Source organism: Musa acuminata, chromosome BXJ2-5 (assembly GCF_036884655.1).
Source record: "Musa acuminata AAA Group cultivar baxijiao chromosome BXJ2-5, Cavendish_Baxijiao_AAA, whole genome shotgun sequence".
Lineage (NCBI taxonomy): Eukaryota > Viridiplantae > Streptophyta > Magnoliopsida > Zingiberales > Musaceae > Musa > Musa acuminata.
The window spans coordinates 39,131,474-39,150,508 of NC_088342.1; the positions used below are offsets into that span (position 1 = coordinate 39,131,474).

Consider the following 19,035-nt stretch of genomic DNA (forward strand, 5'->3'; position numbering starts at 1 on the left):
CTTTGGAAAAAGTCAAAATTGAGTCGTATAATTTGTGGCGCTCATGCACAGATGCGGTCGACATAGTTAGGCGAGTCAACAGAAAACAGAAACAAGAAAACAAAAACAAAAAACATGGGCGGTCGCAGAAAGAAACCAGTGGCCGACGCTGAAAGTTCCACGGGTTTTGCTGCATCTCGAAGCTGGAAGCGATTTGATTTCCCACATATGTGTTTTCAAGGGCCAGAATAGATTTCCATGGTCTCTTGATCAGTACTTTTTTATCCACGATGTCATGTGTTTTGATAACGAATAAATTATTCATTTTAATTATGATCATTAGATTTAAAAAATTTATATTAAATTTTCTATAATCAAATTTTCGGTCTTTATATTTAAAAAATTTATATTAAAATTTTTATAATTATAAAAATAAAATATTTAATCTCGTTTATCCTGACATTGTTAATTTTACTGACGAAAGATATAGATCGAATTGAAATTATATTTCTTTTTTACCTTTTTTATTATTTATCATCGTATCGTTCTTGTTGATCATAACCACAACACTCAGTGTTATCGTATGTTATTACCATTTAACATTACCCCCTCAATAGAGATATTCTGAACTAATTTCATCAATGGTTTAGTTTTGATTCGGGATATCATTCATTAATTTAATTTATCAGTTAAAACTGAACCGAATAAATTTTAATTAAAGAGATATTAATCTAAATTGATTATCCTAACTCCTTAATCGTTCAAACTGATTAATTAAATCATCTCAAAACTTAATATTAGAAATGATGTGAGCTTAATTTTATAAATCTTTTCATGTCGTCCAATTAGATTAAGATATCTGATTTAATTGAATTGAACCGATTTATTTAAAAATATATATTTTTGAAAATATTTTAAATTATGAATTAATTAATCGAACCGAATTAATAGTCTTGAATCAATTAAATCTGAATGTTCAGATTATTTTGCTTTAATCAAATTAAATCAAAAAACCGATTCAGGTCGGAGCCTTAAACGGTTCGGTTCGAACCGGTTCCCCCGAATCAACCTCATCCAAGAAAGAAGCAAATCGGTCGAAACAGCCTCTGCACGCGCTCAAATCCCATCATCTCCAGCGATTTCAAGAGAGAGATCGATCGACGCCGGCCGGAGAAGAAAACGAAGGTAGAGATGGCCGCCTCAACCCTCTCCCTCCTCCCAATTCCCACCAAGATCGCCTCCTCCCTGCTGCCGCCGTCCAACCCCCGCGCCGTCCGCCTCTCGAGCTCTCTCCTCGCCGGCTCCATCTCCCTCGCGCCGCCCTCGCTGTTCCGGAGGCCGAGTCTCCGCTTCGCTGCCGTCGTCTCCTTGCTCCCCACAGCGTAAGCCCCCAGTTCATTCCTTCCATTGGATCATTTCGATTCTTATTAGCTCATCTTTGGATCAGGAACCCGGAGAGAGCGTCGGCGGAGAAGATGCCCAAGTAAGCTATAGAGGTCCCTGGTCTTTGTTCTTGTTGTGGCTTTCTTTTGATGATTGGTTGCCTAGTGCTTCGATAAGGGTTGTTTTGGGTAGTAGTAATGGAATTAGTAATGAATGGGACAGATGGTCGTCGATGGCCGTAAGGGCCTTTGGCATGGCGGAATTGGAGGCGCGGAAGCTCAAGTACCCCAAAACAGGGACGGAGGCCCTCCTCATGGGCATCTTGGTTGAAGGTCAGTTGGATCTCTGACTTCCCTTTCCATACTTGTGTTATCAAATGCAATCTAGTAGTTACCTTTATTTCTGCAAGAATTACTTGCTACATATTCTTTGAGAAAAAAAGAAGACATAATCATCTTGCAACTCTTCCTGCAAGTCATGTACGTTGACAATTGTTGTGGAAATATTTCGTTGCTATCCGAGTACATTTTTTCTCTCATTACCAAACATGCAGCTCACATGTTTGTTCAAATGTTAGACTGATTATCTTTTAGGATATTTATATTGGTCAAACATTGCGTTGCAAAGCATGTATATTACCGCATGGTATAATACTATGTTGTCATATACTAAGTGTCCAAGTGTGTCAACTAGCACATGAATGGGGATGGTTATGTACTGTGCCAGCCCATGGGTGGCAAAGACCCAGCACAAAATATATTGATACTCAATGTTGTTGTTTCAAATCCATGATTTAGCTTCAAGTCTTGGCTGTTTTGACAATCCAATTTCTACTCAGGTGCCAGCCTGAAGTTCGTCTAGTGGCACAAGTATATGCACTACACTCACCAATGTTTGAATTCTGAGTATGAACTCAAATTCTTTTGGGTCAATCTGGCGATTGGCTGAAACAGACAAAAGTTGTTTAAAGAATCTTGTTCATAGTTTTCATTATTGAGTTTGCTGAGTTGATTTTGATCACGGATAGAAACTCAGGTTTGGTGAATTTAAAGCAGTCGTGAAACTAGATAAGTAGTAGTTTCAGGCGATTATGTTATGTTTTACTATTTCAATCGTAAGATATTTAAAAAAATTACTGCATTAATATTTTGGAATAACTAAGTTTAGTATCAAATAATCCATTTAATACTTATGAATTTACTTGATCAGAAGAAAGAGTGAAAGAGATAATCCATTTAATAGCTAAGTTTAGTATCAAATAATCCCTAGATCATGATTTTGTGAAGCCTCAGCCCTCTAGGATGTCATATATTGTTTTATTGGAAATCAAGATTTCAATGCCTTAATCAACGTCTTTGTCTAGTGTCAAAGGTCAAACAAATACTTTCAGACTCTAGCTTGTGGTTGACTTCCATAAAAGATCTAAATGTAGAGGTTAAAACATCTAAAAATTAAGGGTTGTAAGTCGTTTGTTTCTTACTCATGCCTATTTCTTTTAGTCTTTTTGTTTAATTTAAGTTTTCCATTTTTCAGTACTTGCAAAGCATATCATGTGAGATTATTTGTCTTCTTTCGAGAAGAATTTAGCTAATTGGTGCTTTTCTTTTGTGATTGAAAGAAGCTTAAACACTTTGTTAAGTAGCGAAGGTATAGATCTCCTTAGGAATATCTATCTTTGGTTAAACTTGTTAGATGATCTTGGTTAGTCTGAGTCTGAAGAAATATGGAAATAAGGGATGCATTGAATTTAAAAACCTATTAAAAACTAGTCAAATAACCTGCATCAATATCAAATCAAAGAATATACAGATTTTTTTACCAATAGCTTCTTACATGAGTAGAATTTAGGAGATGTCAACCAATTAGTTATAAATATGAAAGGTTGATTTGTTTTAAGAATGCACTTAAATTTTTTTGATAATGCATTATTTGTCACTTTTTCTGTCTCAACCTGTACAAATTCCTGCCTCTGCCAAAAATAAGTTTATAAAGTGTAGTAAAACAACACAATGTGTGTTTTATCCCATATAACTTAACTATGGTCTTGCTTAATGGCAAACTATATCTGTATTAATATTTTTGGTTTGTTTGTATGCATGTCACTTGGCTTCTGCAACAAAAACTTCTTAAATGGAACTGAGAAAGCAATCCTGTGGTTTGTGCAACTCCAACCGTAGGCTAGAGAAACAAATGTTGATATCTTGCACCTTGATCCTATTATTCGACGGGATAGATTATTTGTCAAAGAGGAGAAGCAATGAAAATGTAGGATAATGTTATTATCGCTGTTAGATCTAGCTAGCTCTTCAGCGCTGTCTTTTTAGGAAAATAACTTTGTATGCTCACTTCATGAGTGATAGCTTGCCAATTAAGCTTCAAAGATGGGGCTTACATTCTCTATTCTGAGCTCCATTTGCATGATAGAATTGTACCTGTGTGCTGTCTGATAATGTAATACTATCTCCTGATTTGGTTAGTTTGTAGTTCATTTAAGAATCCTTAACTAATGGATGTTCGTTAAGTAATTAATGTATGCTTGGTCTTTCTCTCAGGAACAAATGAAGCATCAAAATTCTTACGTGCAATTGGAATTACTCTTTTTAAAGTGCGTGAAGAGGCTGTAAAGTTACTGGGCAAGTCGGACCTGTTCTCTTTTAGCCCTGAACATCCTCCCTTGACTGAATCAGCACAAAGCGCACTAGATTGGGCTGTTGATGAGAAATTGAAATCTGGTTAGTTGGTTAGTTTGAACTTTGATTTCTTGTATTACTTGATCCTGTTTTATAATTAATTTATATATGTCACCATAAAGTGAGCTTCCTTTGACTGTGTTTGCCTGAACCTGCCCAGAGCATCAAGCAGGAAACTGATGCTGAGTTTCTTAGGCATCACTTGGCCTGACTCGACTATGGTTAACTTTATGCTGACAGCTTAAGGACCTAGTATGATCCTTGTGACTAGCCTATAAGATCACATACAGTTTTTTATTTTTTTTATTATTTTCTTGCAATGTTCTTAAATCATTTTGGTATGGAAGTTCCTGCATGGCTGATTGGGTTAGGTTGCCTTGAATTTGCATTCAATAGTGATCAACAACTTGTATGTATCATTTCATACCTTTTTCTTAATCCATTTTTGCCACTGTTCTTTACGAGACTTTAGCTGTTCATAAAGTTAATCAATTGGAATTTAGCATCCAGGCTCTGAGCCAGTTACAATTATGTTGCACTATAGTTGGTGAACGGGTAAATTTACTGCATGTGGTAAGTAGTTTAGTGGAACGTGTAATTGTGGATTTGAAAATTGTTGATTCTTTTAAAGTGATCAATTCTTTCTCTGCCAACTCAAATCCAGCCAGGCTTGGATTAAGTTTTGTTATAATGGTGGCAGGTGAGGATGGAGAGATAACCACTGCACATATGCTTCTGGGCATATGGTCCGAGAAAGAGTCAGCTGGTTACAAGATATTGGCTTCCCTAGGCTTTGATGATCAGAAAGCTAGTGAGCTGGCTAAGTCTGTGAGTATCTAACCTGTCCTCTTTTGAGTGAATTCACATGGCAGTTTGTTCTTAACAAGATTTGGCCTTTGCTTTCAGGCCAACAAGGATGTGGTCATGAACTCCCGATAGATGTTGTATAACACTAAGAACTGGTTCAGAGCTTTGACATGTATGCCAACTAGAATTTCCGCCTTTTCAAGGAGCTGATTGATTCCTAGCAATTCAGTTTCAGCAACTGCAAACAAGGTTAGAACATGGCCTTTCCTCATCATGGTGGTGGGCAGTGCCTGTTTTAGTTTCCCCTGGATTCAACACACATTTATAATGCTTGATATGAATGCTTCTCTCAATCTGGTAACCCACTACTATGGGTGAGGAGACACTTTTGACTTGGTATCTGGCTTTGTTGCAGAAGACAAACTGTAATTATTTCCCCATTGTAATTCTACACCAACCATCCGTGTTATTCTTGCAATTGACTTCATCGTTGGTGGTCAAGATAGCAGCAACTGTCGTGTAGGCACCGTTGGATGATGATGATGACAGAGTTAGCTTCTTTGATGTGGGCTCATCCGTTGGATCTGGTGTCCACCTAACTAACGTGTAACATGTTTCCCTCTCTATCTCTTCCTAACGCATGCAACATATCAAGACAGACTATGTATTATTGCATCGAGTGGAAGCGAAGGTGTTGGCCAACAAACAAAAGGGGCCATCGATCCACCAACATCGTGGTCGAGTCGAACCGTTCCTCCGTGAGTTGGGTGGAAGCTTTGACGAATTCTGCCCTCTACATGGAGATGGATGTACTATTCGATTGGGCCACAATGGTGAAGACCTCCTCCAACCAATGGGCCGTTGTCCCTTACACTGAATACTCCTTGGTTCCCAATCGACGCGATAATATGTGTGTGGCATCATCAACTCGCATCTACATGTGTTACAAGTTAAATCGATCTTTTAGACAGCAGCAGCACTAATTATTCTCTAGTATAAAGAAATGTAGCTGCATCACATGATGTCCATTTCGTATATTAAGAAAAAAAGAAAAGAAAAGCATCTACGCAGCAGCCCAACGCCACGCGAGATCAATCATATTCTTGGGCGCAATTTTGTACGAGTGTGACACGGTTACGCACATGTAAAGCCTTGTGCACCAGATCTAAAGCCCTCTCCAGATCCGGCATCGTTTCCTCTCCGACCCGCCGCCGTCTACACCCATCTCCCCCCGCCGCCGCCTCCTACCGCCCTCGTTTCGATCAGATTCTGGGGGAATGGCTTCTCCGGAAGCCGATTCCCGCCTCCCCCTCGTCCTCGCACCCGCCCTCGAGAAGATTGTCAAGAACGCGTCCTGGCGCAAAGGCCACTCCAAGCTCGCCCACCAGTGCAAGTCCCTCATCGATCGCCTCTCCCACCCTCCGCCTCCCCCCTCCCCTTCCTCCCCTAACTCCTCCTCCTCCCTCCCCGGCCCCCTCCGCGACGGCGGCTCCGCCGTTTACTCCCTCGCCGACTCGGAGATTTTCCTCGCCCCCCTCATCGCCGCATGCTCGTCTGGCTCCCCCCGCGTCGCTGAGCCCGCCCTCGACTGCGTCCAGAGGCTCGTCGCCCACTCCTACCTCCACGGCGAGGCCGACCCCGCCGGCGGCCCCGACGCTCGCCTTCTCGCCCAGCTCATCGATGCCGTCTGCGGCTCCCTCGCCCTCAGCGGTGGCGGCGATGACGCCCTCGAGCTGCTCGTTCTCAAGACCCTCCTCTCTGCCGTCACATCCACCGCTCTCCGTATCCATGGTGACGCCCTCCTCCAGATCGTCCGCACCTGCTACGACCTCTATCTCGGTAGCAAGAACCCCGTCAATCAGACAACCGCCAAGGCGTCGCTCATCCAGATGCTCGTCATTGTCTTCCGCCGCATGGAGGCCGATTCCTCCACCGTCCCCGTCCAGCCGATTGTCGTCGCCGAGCTGATGGAGCCCGCCGATCGCTCGTCCAACGCTGCTGCCGCGGACGTCAGCTTCGTCCAGGGGTTCATCACCAGGATCATCAGTGACATCGATGTGGTGCTGAACCCTTCCACTCCGCTGGCCCGTACTGAGTCTGCCAGGAAACACGACGGGGCGTTCGAGACCACGGCGGTCGAGAACACCAACCCTGCTGACCTTCTGGACTCGACGGACAAGGACATGCTGGATGCCAAGTATTGGGAGATCAGCATGTACAAGACAGCCCTGGAGGACAGGAAGGATGAGCTGGGGCCGGAGGGAGTGGTGGACAGAGATGATGAAGCAGAGGTTCAGATTGGGAACAAGCTGAGGCGTGATGCCTTCCTGGTGTTCCGGGCCCTCTGTAAACTCTCCATGAAGACTCCTCCGAAGGAGGCAGTGGCTGATCCTGCACTCATGAAGGGAAAGATTGTGGCTTTGGAGCTGCTCAAGATTTTGCTAGAGAATGCAGGAGCTGTGTTTAGGACTAGTGAGAGGTACTTGCTTGGTCACTACTGTTCCACTTCATGTTCTCCTTTTATGTGCTTCTTTCCTAGTTTCTACCTTTTCTAGTAAGTTTTTGTTTAACATGTGTAATTTGCTAGGTACACCTATGATCCTAATAGAAGTAATTACTCTATCATGCATATAAGATATTATGTCAATGCAACTACTAGATAATCATTATATTTAAAACCCACCAAAATAAATTTCTAGAAATCTTGTTACAGTCTTTTAATAGGTGAACAAGTACCATTATGTAAATCTTTATTCTTCTCTCTACATGCTTCTACTAGTTGTCTCAATAAATAAATATTTTCTGGATTGATATTTCAGGTATGAAACCAATTATAGGAAATCTGTCTTTTATTTTTCTTTTCATAGCACCATTTCATAATTTTTATGTTATTAGTTAGTTTCTTTGATAACTGGAGCAATTTTGAATGTCTTCCTTATTAACGAAAGTCTTCTCCCACATTTCTCAAACATCTATTAGTTCTCAAAATACTGTTGAATAAGCTAATCAATCAAAGTTACAAGCTATCCCGTTGATCTTTGAATCTCTTTTAAACTTTAATGGGACTGTCATCTCTGACTTTTTGTTCTTTTGGGATCTTCCTTCACCTAATTCACTTTACTTTTACAAACAAAAGTATGATTTCTAACCTATCACTTATTTTCTAATTTTCTAAAGCTAAATTCTGCATAGAATGTAACATAATCCATAAAAATAAATCTTCAATGGGATTGTGATTAACTTGATGACCTGCCCAAGGACAAGAAGTTTGGAATAGGTTTTTTCCATGTGTCGTCGATTTCGGTGGCTTTTCAACTGATCGTTAATTTCCTATTAAAAATCATGCTGCATCTTAGGTAGTCTCCAGTGTCACCTGCTTTGCAAGTTGCAACTTGTTTGAGGAAAATAGAACTTGCATGAGTATATAGCATGAGAATTTCGAAGTAGTTTACATGGGTGAAAGATACACTCAACTTTCAGATTCTAATTTCCACATAAACACTGTGCATTTTTTTGGCAACTGATGTTACATTCTGCTGAGATGATTGTATGCTTGTATTCAACTTCAACCCTTGATTAGCATACATTGATTGAGTACTTTAAAATTGAATGTCAATATTCACTGTTATTATTTCTTGTCTGTCAAATTTTACATAGCTTGTTTTCAATATCATATTAAACTGGATTGACATGCCCCAACCTGATGAAATTTCCTTCAATCAAGCAGGTTTTTAGGTGCTATTAAGCAGTATCTATGTTTATCCCTTTTGAAGAACAGTGCTTCAGCTCATTTGATTGTTTTTCAGCTGTCGTGTTCCATTTTTATGAGCTTGGTATCAAGATTTAGACCAGGATTGAAGGCAGAGATTGGAGTTTTCTTTCCGATGATTGTACTTAGAGTTTTGGAAAACGTTGCTCAACCGATTTTCCAGCAGAAGATGATTGTGCTTCGTTTCTTGGAAAAGCTTTGTGTAGATTCTCAAATTTTGGTGGACATATTCATTAATTATGACTGTGATGTTCACTCTTCAAATATTTTTGAGAGGTATGTGTTCTTCATTTTGATGTGTTTGGCACACAAGCTAACATTGGCAGAATATAATCATAAGCAAATGACCATCTGCATTTGTTTCCCATTTTCCTTGTTTTGTTAGGATGGTAAACGGTCTGCTTAAAACTGCTCAAGGGCCTCCCCCAGGGGCTCCCACAACATTGGTACCACCACAAGATGTTACAATGAAGTTTGAAGCTATGAAGTGTCTAGTGGCAATTTTGAGGTCAATGGGAGATTGGATGAACAAACAATTGAGAATTCCTGATCCTTACTCCCAAAATACAGAAACCGCAGATGGCAATACTGGTGGTAGTAATGAACTTCCTCTGGGAAATGGCAACAGTGAGGAGCCTGCTGAAGTAAGTGATTCTCACTCTGAAACAGCAAATGGAACCTCAGAAGTTGCATCTATTGAGCTGCGTAGGGCTTACAAACTAGAACTTCAGGTGCTCATCTAACATGGGTTTGATTTTTGTGGTAATTTTAATGCAATTATCTAACATGAGTTTGTTAAGTTCTTTTAATGCAATTATAAATTGCAGGAAGGTATTTCACTTTTTAATCAAAAACCTAAGAAAGGCATTGAATTTCTTATTAATGCAAAGAAGGTGGGTGACTCACCTGAGGAAATAGCTGCTTTCCTGAAAAGTGCATCGGGCTTAAACAAGACTTTAATTGGTGACTATTTAGGAGAGAGAGAAGATTTATCCCTGAAAGTCATGCATGCATATGTGGATTCATTCGATTTTGAAGGGATGAAGTTTGATGAAGCAATCAGGTGTTTCCTACAAGGTTTTAGATTGCCTGGTGAGGCACAAAAGATTGATCGCATCATGGAAAAATTTGCTGAGCGCTACTGTAAGTGCAACCCTAAGGCTTTTACAAGTGCAGATACAGCTTATGTGCTTGCTTACTCTGTAATAATGCTCAACACCGATGCTCATAATCCGATGGTGAAAAACAAGGTCTATCCTTTGTTTGCAAAAACTCATTATATGCTTGAATTTCTGTAGGTTATGGAGCAATAATGCAAATATTGTTGTTTATGCAGATGTCACCAGATGACTTTATAAGAAACAACCGAGGTATCGATGATGGAAAGGATCTGCCAGAAGAATATTTGAGATCCCTGTATGACAGAATTTCCAAGAATGAAATCAAGATGAAAGAGGATAATTTGGCTCCTCAACAAATACAATCTTCAAATTCAAACAAGATTCTTGGCTTGGATGGCATTTTAAACATTGTGATACGCAAGCGACATTCATCAACAGAGACTAGTGATGATATGATCAGGCACATGCAAGAGCAGTTTAAAGAAAAAGCTCGCAAATCTGAGTAAGTGTTCAAACAAAATTCAAATTTTCCTATAATAGTTTGATCCTTGGTTTTGCCAATATATTAGCAGGTTAATGTTAAAATTTGTATAAAATATATAGTTCAAGTTGCTTTATTTGTGAATATAGGTCAGCATATTACTCTGCAACGGATGTGGTAATTTTAAGGTTTATGATCGAGGTATGCTGGGCCCCAATGCTTGCTGCCTTTAGTGTTCCTCTTGACCAGAGTGACGATGAAACAGTCATATCGTTATGCCTCGAAGGATTTCGTAGTGCGGTCCATGTTACAGCAGTAATGTCTATGGAGACTCAAAGAGATGCTTTTGTTACTTCACTCGCAAAGTTTACATCCCTTCATTCAGCAGCAGATATCAAGCAGAAAAACATTGATGCTATTAAGGTTTGTTTTTAAGTTCCATAGGTTTTTATTTTTAGTCGAAAAAAAATGCTTTTTTAAGAAACTTTTCTCTTAAGCTTATGTACTTTCAGAGTATATGTATATATAGTTGCATGTGTTCCTGAGATTGAACTCAATCTTTGATGACATTTACTTATTATGGTTTGCTCCTTGATGTTGACCTTTTTTTTTCCTTCTCATAGTTTCTTTTTCAAAATAGCTTTAGATGATGTTAAACTTTATCAATGGTGCTCTTATTAATGCTTCTGGTTGTATCCTACAAGACATTGATTTCTTCAAATTGCATTTACCAAATATGAGAAAACCTTGATGTCTATATGGTGCATATTTTAGATTGTAGACACTAACTTGGAAGGAGAGCACATAAGCACTTTTCACCTGATGTAGACAGTTCAAGTGGATCAATCATAGACATACTCAATTTTTTGTCCTGTAATATGAATTCTTTTTTATTATTACGCTGGGAAAAATATGATGAGCATAACATTTTAAGCTTCTTTTCGTATGTTCTTTTTTCCTTGTTAATGTCCTAAACTTCTAAAAATGTATAATATTATTAGTCACAGCCATGAGTGGCTTAAAATCCAGAGATTGATGAGTAACATAATACCAGAAGATGATGTTGGCCCTCAAGAAAAATAAAAAATCTTCCATTATGATGCTATCTTTAGATAGAAGGCCATGGTAACAAATAAGTTTTAAGATGACTATTTGTTGGTTGGATCTGGTGAATTACAATCTCGATGTTTGAGCAGCATTATGAGCAGCATTATGTTTTCCCAAGTTCACAACATGCATATATTGGAAGTATTGTTTAAGCAAACTAATTAAAGCCTCAAGTCATGTACCTTTAGAGTATAATCTGTTTCATCTTAATATAGCTTGTGGCCTGAGCATGAGATCCTGGGTACAATCTTGGTCTTCTCATTTTTAAGATATTAAAGATATTTATTTTAAAGTCCAGTAGAGGAACTATGGCTTGTTATACATTGATAATCTACATCACTGTTCAGATAAGTTATGCCTTGCTTAGAGCAATTTTAGCAAGTTGTTAACACTGTATATAGTTAACTAAGAACATCATCTATTTACTTATAGAATCATTGTTCAGTATATACTCTAATTATGGGTGCCTGCAATGAATCTAGCATTGAACATCCAGAGATTTTTCAAATGAACTCATCTCCCATTTCTATTTTAGATGACAAAGCAACATGACATGGGCTGGCATACAAGTCTACTTTTCATAAAAGTAGAGAGAGAGAGAGAGAGAGAGAGAGAGAGAGAGAGAGAGGGTTTTATGCAATAACCTTGAACCGGAATTGAACTGCATGAAATGGGCTGGTCTGCTGTCTGGGGCTTTGTTGGACCTATGTTTACTGCTTGGTTCATACCAGTCCTGGTGGTTTTTCAAACCCTGGTCTTAGCAAGTACAAGAGATTCAGCAATTCTTAATCGACAACTCCACATTTTGACCCCAAGGTTGATCCTTATTTTGGTGCCTCTTAAAGTTCTTTCCATATATAAACAACCATTCTAACAGAACAAGGAGGAAGCATTAGGTTCAATAGATATGTAAACAAAAAATAAATCTAAGCCAACATCAAGGAAGATTCAAGACTGGTTTGGTCTGAAGGGTACAGTTAATAGCTAGCTAAAAGGTGACTGTCCATCAAAAGTTTTGTTAACTCACTGGGTCCTGTCTGCCGCTGGTACCGCCATGCTAATACACATGTTGAGTTGCACCTTCATTTTTTTTCTTTTGCTGCATTAATCACTGCAATTTGGGATAAAGAAACCATCAAGATTAGTTCTTTGACATTTGAGTTATCTTTTTGTATGCTTGTATGTGAAATAATTGGAATGTATGGGTTCTATCTTCTCACAGTTTCTAAAATCTATTGCATTCAGTTAACTGCAATTTCAATGGCTTTCTGAAGCTAATTTTCAGAAATTAAGATGACTTATCCTTTTTGTAAAATGTTTCCAGGCTGTTTTATACATCGCAGATGAAGATGGTAACTACCTTCAAGAAGCTTGGGAACATGTTTTGACATGTGTTTCTCGATTTGAACATTTGCATCTTTTGGGAGAGGGAGCTCCTCCGGATGCCACATTTTTCACAAGACAACAGACTGAACTTGACACATCTAATCAAACCAAATCATCAATCCTAACTACAATGAAGAAAAAAGGACCTTCATCTGTTGTTGCCAGAAGAGGTACCTATGATAGTGCTGGGGTCAGTAGTCAGGCTTCTGGAGTTGTTACATCTGAGCAGATGAATAATTTAATTTCCAATTTGAACTTGTTGGAACAAGTTGGAATTGCTGAAGTGAATCGCATATTTGTACGAAGTGAAAAGTTAAACAGCGAGGCAATAATTAATTTTGTTAAAGCCCTCTGTAAGGTTTCAATGGAGGAACTACGCTCTGCATCTGATCCTCGTGTTTTCAGTCTGACAAAAATAGTCGAGATCGCGTAAGAACTTACCCTCATTTTATTCTTTATGTAGAATGCATAAGAATTACCCTTATTTTATTATTGATGTTGCATATATCAATTTAGCACCTGTTTGATTGATTTCTTTTGTACAGACATTACAATATGAACCGTATCAGGCTTGTGTGGTCAAGCATTTGGAGTGTGTTGTCTGAATTTTTTGTTACCATTGGCTGCTCTGAGAACCTTTCAATTGCAATCTTTGCAATGGATTCCTTGCGTCAATTGGCTATGAAATTCTTGGAGCGAAAAGAATTGGCCAACTATAACTTCCAAAATGAGTTCATGAAACCATTTGTTATTGTTATGAGGAAAAGCAGAGCTGTCGAGATCAGAGAGCTGATCATCAGATGTTTCTCTCAGATGGTGTTGGCTCGTGTTAGTAATGTCAAGTCTGGGTGGAAAAGCATGTTCATGGTACTTATTTTCCTCTTTCTGCTAATTTTAGATTGCTGGAAAGTTATCATTGCATTCACTTGTTGTATGACTTAGATGTTGTATTTGTCTTATTGAAGTTGATCGAGTTAACAAACTGAATGGTACATATTGCAGGTATTTGCAACTGCATCATATGATGATCACAAAAATATAGTCCTTCTGGCCTTTGAGATCATTGAGAAGATTTTACGGGATTACTTCCCCTACATAACTGAAACGGAAACAACCACCTTTACTGATTGTGTTAATTGTTTAATTGCATTTACTAATAGTAGGTTTAACAAAGACATTAGTCTCAATGCAATTGCTTTTCTTCGGTTCTGTGCGGCTAAGCTTGCAGAAGGAGATATTGGTGCTTCTGCAAGATACAAGAACAAGGAGGCTTTTGCGAATAATGGTCCCCCTTCACCACACATTATAAAGGATGAAAAACAAGATACTCCATTGATCATTGACAAGGATGACCACCTACACTTATGGTTTCCACTTTTAGCAGGTGACATACATTTTGTTTGCTTATTCTATATGATTAAAAACACATCTATGATACTTCTTATGTGTTTGGTTGTAATTGCTAGTGCTACATTTAGGGAAGCTGTTTACAAGTTAGCAAATAATATTGTCTCAAGGATTATCCTTTCTTTCTTTTGCAGTTTTATCGGAACCTTTTATTAAGCAATATTTTCTCAAGGATTCTCTTTTCTTGCTTTTGCAGGTTTATCGGAACTCACTTTTGACCTAAGACCTGATATTAGACAAAGTGCCTTGCAAGTGCTATTTGATACATTACGAAATTGTGGTCATCATTTTTCATTGCCCTTATGGGAGAAAGTGTTTGATTCAGTCCTATTCCCTATATTTGACTCTGTAAGACATGACGTTGATACCCCTAGGGGAATTCCACAAGGACAAGGGTCAGAAAATGATACGGAAGAGCTCGATCAAGATGCTTGGCTTTATGAAACATGCAAGCTGGCTCTTCAGTTAGTTGTGGACTTGTTTGTGAAATTTTATGACACAGTAAATCCACTTCTGAAAAAGGTTTTGACATTGCTGACAAGTTTGATTAAGCGTCCTCATCAAAGCCTTGCTGGCATTGGCATTACAGCATTTGTTCGCTTAATGAGCAGTGCAGGGCCTTTATTTGTTGAGACCAAGTGGGAGATTGTTGTTTTGTCTTTGAAAGAAGCTGCTAAAGCCACTCTCCCTGATTTTTCATATATTTCATCTGGAGCTCATCTTGATAATGCAGCATCAGACAATGGGAATTCTCCTCTGATGCAAGAGAATGGTGAATCTAGGGGATCAATAGATGATGATTCAGAAGGCCTGAGAACGAGAAATTTATATTCTGCAATTGGTGATGCCAAGTGTCGTGCTGCCATTCAATTACTTTTAATCCAGGTCAGTGACTCTCTCCCTATGATGGCATTTGCTACTTGATTATGGATCTTGTTAGAAAATGGGAAAGCATCTTAATCTCTGAGGTTAATAAGCTTTACAAGGTGGGAGAACAGATCACCTACCCTTCTACTAGATGTACTTAGTAACTTGGAGAAGATAGAGAAATGATATGAGGAGGGAATAAAGACAAGAAGGGCAAATAATAAAGCAAAAAACAAAAGAAAGGCTGACGCTCTAATGGGAAATAAGCAAGGATATTAGGTAATATGACTAGATATTATGAGAAACTAAATGCTATATTAGTTTTGTGCAACAGTTCAACTACAATTTCATCTCCAATCATTTTCTTTTGATTTAGGACTCAAAATAATATTCATTTATCATGTTATTCATATATGCTTAATATATGAGAGGTTTTTGACTATTTGATGGGTTTGTTTCCTAGATATTCACAAAGCAATATTAAGTAGCTCATATACATTTGTTGACTTTATTTATTCATGTATATTCACAAATTCGAAGGCACAATCGGATAATGTTTTCTGCACTTTAAGTTAAGATACAAACAACTGCATACATACTATGGATTTTTATGGTACTTTAGTTTATTGCTTATGTTTAAACTATTTGATATGATACTACAGCACAATTCATGATGAGGCCCCATGTTCATGTTATCAGCATTTTTCGGTGCTTGCCCGTTGAAGAGTTTTATTTGTAACAAGAATGTTGGCCAGTTAAATCAGATGGGCAACCAGAGAGATGGTAGCTAAATGTGCAGTCTGGCTTAGCATTTGCTAATAGCTCAAGCTTGACCAAGGCTGGATTGGTCTGTACAACCCCGTTAAAGGGGTCTCAAATTTTCTTACATCTTCTCCTCTCGTACCTCGTCCTCTTTCACCTTCTTTTCATGCCTGTCATTACAGTGATAGTGTCAGGGTGAAACTTCTCAGGTTCCTTTGTACTCCTTGACCTCACCTTTAACTTCCATTTCTTGAATGATACTGTGGAAATTGGTCGGATCTGCTAATAGCAATCCATTTTGGCTGAATTTGGTCAATTTTCAGCTAGTTCAGTCAGTGCTTTGACAGTCTAGCCTAGAAATTGTCCAAGATTGGTTCATGCTTAGTTGATTTTTAGCTGGTTCCAACAGGGTTATCCTGTTCTGGAATCTGCCACCTTTTTTTTCGCTGAGAACAAACAAGGTGGAGTACAAGGGAAAATAGGTAGTTGGAGGATGAGGATATATTGAGAATAGCAGGCGTCTAGTAGCCTAATTTAATGGGGTGTCTCTCAAAGAAGTAGGATGTTGATCGAGGACGAGGGTTTGTCAAGGTTGCCTTTGAGGATGGATAAATGATGGGTTGCTGGAAAAGGTCATGTAGGCCAAGTTGCCAAGCTGATATATGGTTGGCATTTTTGAAAAGGTGGAGTCAAAGCCAGCTAAAGCAGGTGAGGTGGAGAGAGAATTTTTATATTAAATTCATCTAGTCTTTTCTATTATCATTTGGGAAAAAAATTTCAACCCTTTTGGTTGCTTAAGGATGCAGACAAATGGAGGGACAATTGTAGATCGTGAAGCAGCATCCTAACCATGTGCATTAGGAAGCTACTTATTCTAATAGAATTTGGCATACCTTGTAAATATATGCAAACTACAGCTTTAATCTTTATCAAAATCCAATTCACAAAGGTTGGATTAACTGATTCTCTTGTCTATTTCTGTTCATGATTATGTGTATTGTTCAATTTAAACAATTTGATCAGGTAGTGCAGGTTGTTACAAAATGGTATTGATGTGGAGTGGGCCTATCACCACAATTGCATATGTATGTGTCTCTCCTTGGACATGATTATAAACATTAGAACTGAGCAGTGGACCTACCAATTAGGAAGATGCTGTTCTCTATAACTAAATCAATTAAAAATTGCAATAAGGGTTGTTTTTCTCATTTATGTCACAGAATGATCACTTGTCTTCAACTTAATAAGGGTTAGGTGTTTGCCTTTAATTTTCTTTGTTGTTGTTGATAAGATCCCAGGACTGTTGAATGGACTCTGACTTATGCAAAGTCATCTTCTAAATCAAATTCAATTACTTTTGAGTAGGGTTGTTAATTCCAAACCAAGCCTGTTGGGTCAACCCGATTGGACATGGACTCGACTTGTTCAAATTGAGACATTGTCTGGTCCAAGTCAAGGCCTAATGACCCTCTCAGTCAGGTTTGGCTTCTGGTGAGGCCTTCTTGACCCATTTTGGTGTTTGTAGGTGAGTTAAACATGATAAGTGTGGCCCAGCCTATCATCTTTCTTTTTCTTTCTGGGTAAAACTTGGATGCTTACGTCCTCACATCTGCTCAATCAAATGTAGCTACTGAAGGTACCTGTGTTGGTCAGTTCTGCCATCAGTTTAGGCTGGAGGTTCACCCTGGAAAATCTTGCAGAGGGTCAGGAGGGTGAGGTCCTAATCTGGTGACCTGGATAGGACCTGACCTGATCCATGTAGGACCTGGACACTGAATGGGGTTTGGATTGAGCCAGATCTGGACACCTCTAGAAGAGGGGGAAAATATTCAAACACAAGGAGGCCTCTCCTTTTTTTAGTCGGAAAAGATTGGGATAAATGGAGGTGCCAAGACGCTAATTAGTTTGGATTGGGCCTGATCTGGACACCTCTAGAAGAGGGGGAAAATATTCAAACACAAGGAGGCCTCTCCTTTTTTTAGTGGGAAAAGATTGGGATAAATGGAGGTGCCAAGATGCTAATTAATAAACTGAGTCAGTTTGGGTCAACATGCCAACCTGCTGGGTCAGAACCAGGTTGACGTATCAAGACCTGCTGGCAGGTTGGTTCAGGCTCAGTCTTTATTACCCAAGCTCCCTACTTAAAAGCACCTCTTCTTTTAAGAAGATGCCAAACTCGAGTTCTCCATTTTCTCATTATCGTTCATATATATGATTCTGATGTAAATGGAATGTGCTGGGTGATAATTGATCTTGTTTGCAGTTATATGACCTGGTTGCTTTTTCCTGTATATGTTGTGCATATTAATATATATAGCTGTGGTTTCTCTTGGCAGCTTGCATCTAGACGTATAAAATGCATACTTTTTTTTCTATGACTTATTTAGAATGGAGAGTCGAATATGATTCATGCGTGAATTTTTACTTGAGGGTTTAACATTTGCAGGCTGTGATGGAGATATATAACATGTACAGAGCACAAATATCAGCTAAGAATGAACTTTTACTTTTTGAAGCATTGCACGCTGTGGCATGTCATGCACACAAGGTGAACAGCGATGCCGACCTAAGATCCAAGCTACAGGAGATTGGTTCCTTGACCCAGATGCAGGATCCTCCATTGCTACGCCTTGAGAACGAGTCATACCACTTATGCCTTGTTCTGCTTCAGAACAGTGTTGTGGACCGACCTCTGAATGGTGATGTAGAAGTGGAAGCACACCTTGTTCAACTCTGCAGAGAGGTCCTGGAGGTGTATCTTAAAGCAGCTAAAGGGCAGCCCGTTGTAGCTTCAACTGGCACTCAACCTCGAACTCACTGGCTCATCCCAGTTGGTTCTGGCAAGCGAAGAGAACTCGCAGCTCGGGCACCCGTTGTTGTGTCAGCTCTGCACGCCATATCTGGACTGGGTGATACCCCCTTCAGAAAGAACCTGGCCTTGTTCTTCCCCCTTCTTTCATGTCTGATAAGCTGCGAGCATGGGTCTACTGAGGTACAGGTCGCACTAAGTGACATGCTCAATACATGGGTAGGTCCAATCTTGCTTCGGGCATGTTGAACATGGTATGATGATCTCAATTTTAGGGCTTTGAGGTGGATTTATGTCAGTTTACTGGATGCTGTTTTGGCTGTTCATTTTTCTTTTTGCCTTCGGAACCTCGTATGAACAGTGTACCAGAAAGAAGAGATGGGGGGAAGATTTGATGTTGTAATCTAGTTTTTCATTCTGTAAATATGTTGCTGGTGGAATGTATTTCATTGTTGTGATGTTTTCCA

At 39.1% G+C, this 19,035-nt stretch overlaps 2 protein-coding genes across 3 annotated transcripts; both read left to right on the forward strand.

Annotated features, from left to right (window-relative positions):
* Positions 1 to 1,062: 1,062 nt before the first annotated feature.
* LOC103985803 (ATP-dependent Clp protease ATP-binding subunit CLPT1, chloroplastic) lies at positions 1,063 to 5,360 on the forward strand. The gene is made up of 6 exons (XM_009403644.3): positions 1,063 to 1,361; positions 1,427 to 1,462; positions 1,585 to 1,694; positions 3,915 to 4,094; positions 4,753 to 4,880; positions 4,959 to 5,360. The coding sequence occupies exons 1-6, from the start codon at positions 1,171 to 1,173 to the stop codon at positions 4,989 to 4,991; spliced, it is 678 nt and encodes a 225-aa protein (XP_009401919.2). The 5' UTR covers positions 1,063 to 1,170; the 3' UTR covers positions 4,992 to 5,360.
* Positions 5,361 to 5,975: 615 nt separating this feature from the next.
* On the forward strand, positions 5,976 to 19,035 carry LOC135612736 (brefeldin A-inhibited guanine nucleotide-exchange protein 2-like). Of its 2 annotated transcripts, XR_010487068.1 has the most exons (12): positions 5,976 to 7,338; positions 8,587 to 8,904; positions 9,014 to 9,359; positions 9,456 to 9,878; positions 9,965 to 10,251; positions 10,380 to 10,653; positions 12,662 to 13,152; positions 13,269 to 13,590; positions 13,726 to 14,107; positions 14,327 to 15,015; positions 15,149 to 15,276; positions 18,206 to 18,343. XR_010487068.1 is itself a non-coding variant. In XM_065109353.1 (11 exons), the coding sequence occupies exons 1-11, from the start codon at positions 6,137 to 6,139 to the stop codon at positions 18,815 to 18,817; spliced, it is 5,346 nt and encodes a 1,781-aa protein (XP_064965425.1). In that variant the 5' UTR covers positions 5,978 to 6,136; the 3' UTR covers positions 18,818 to 19,035. The 2 variants fall into 2 exon arrangements, 1 of the variants encoding a protein (XP_064965425.1); XM_065109353.1 differs by lacking the exon at positions 15,149 to 15,276 and having other exon boundaries at positions 5,978 to 7,338; positions 18,206 to 19,035.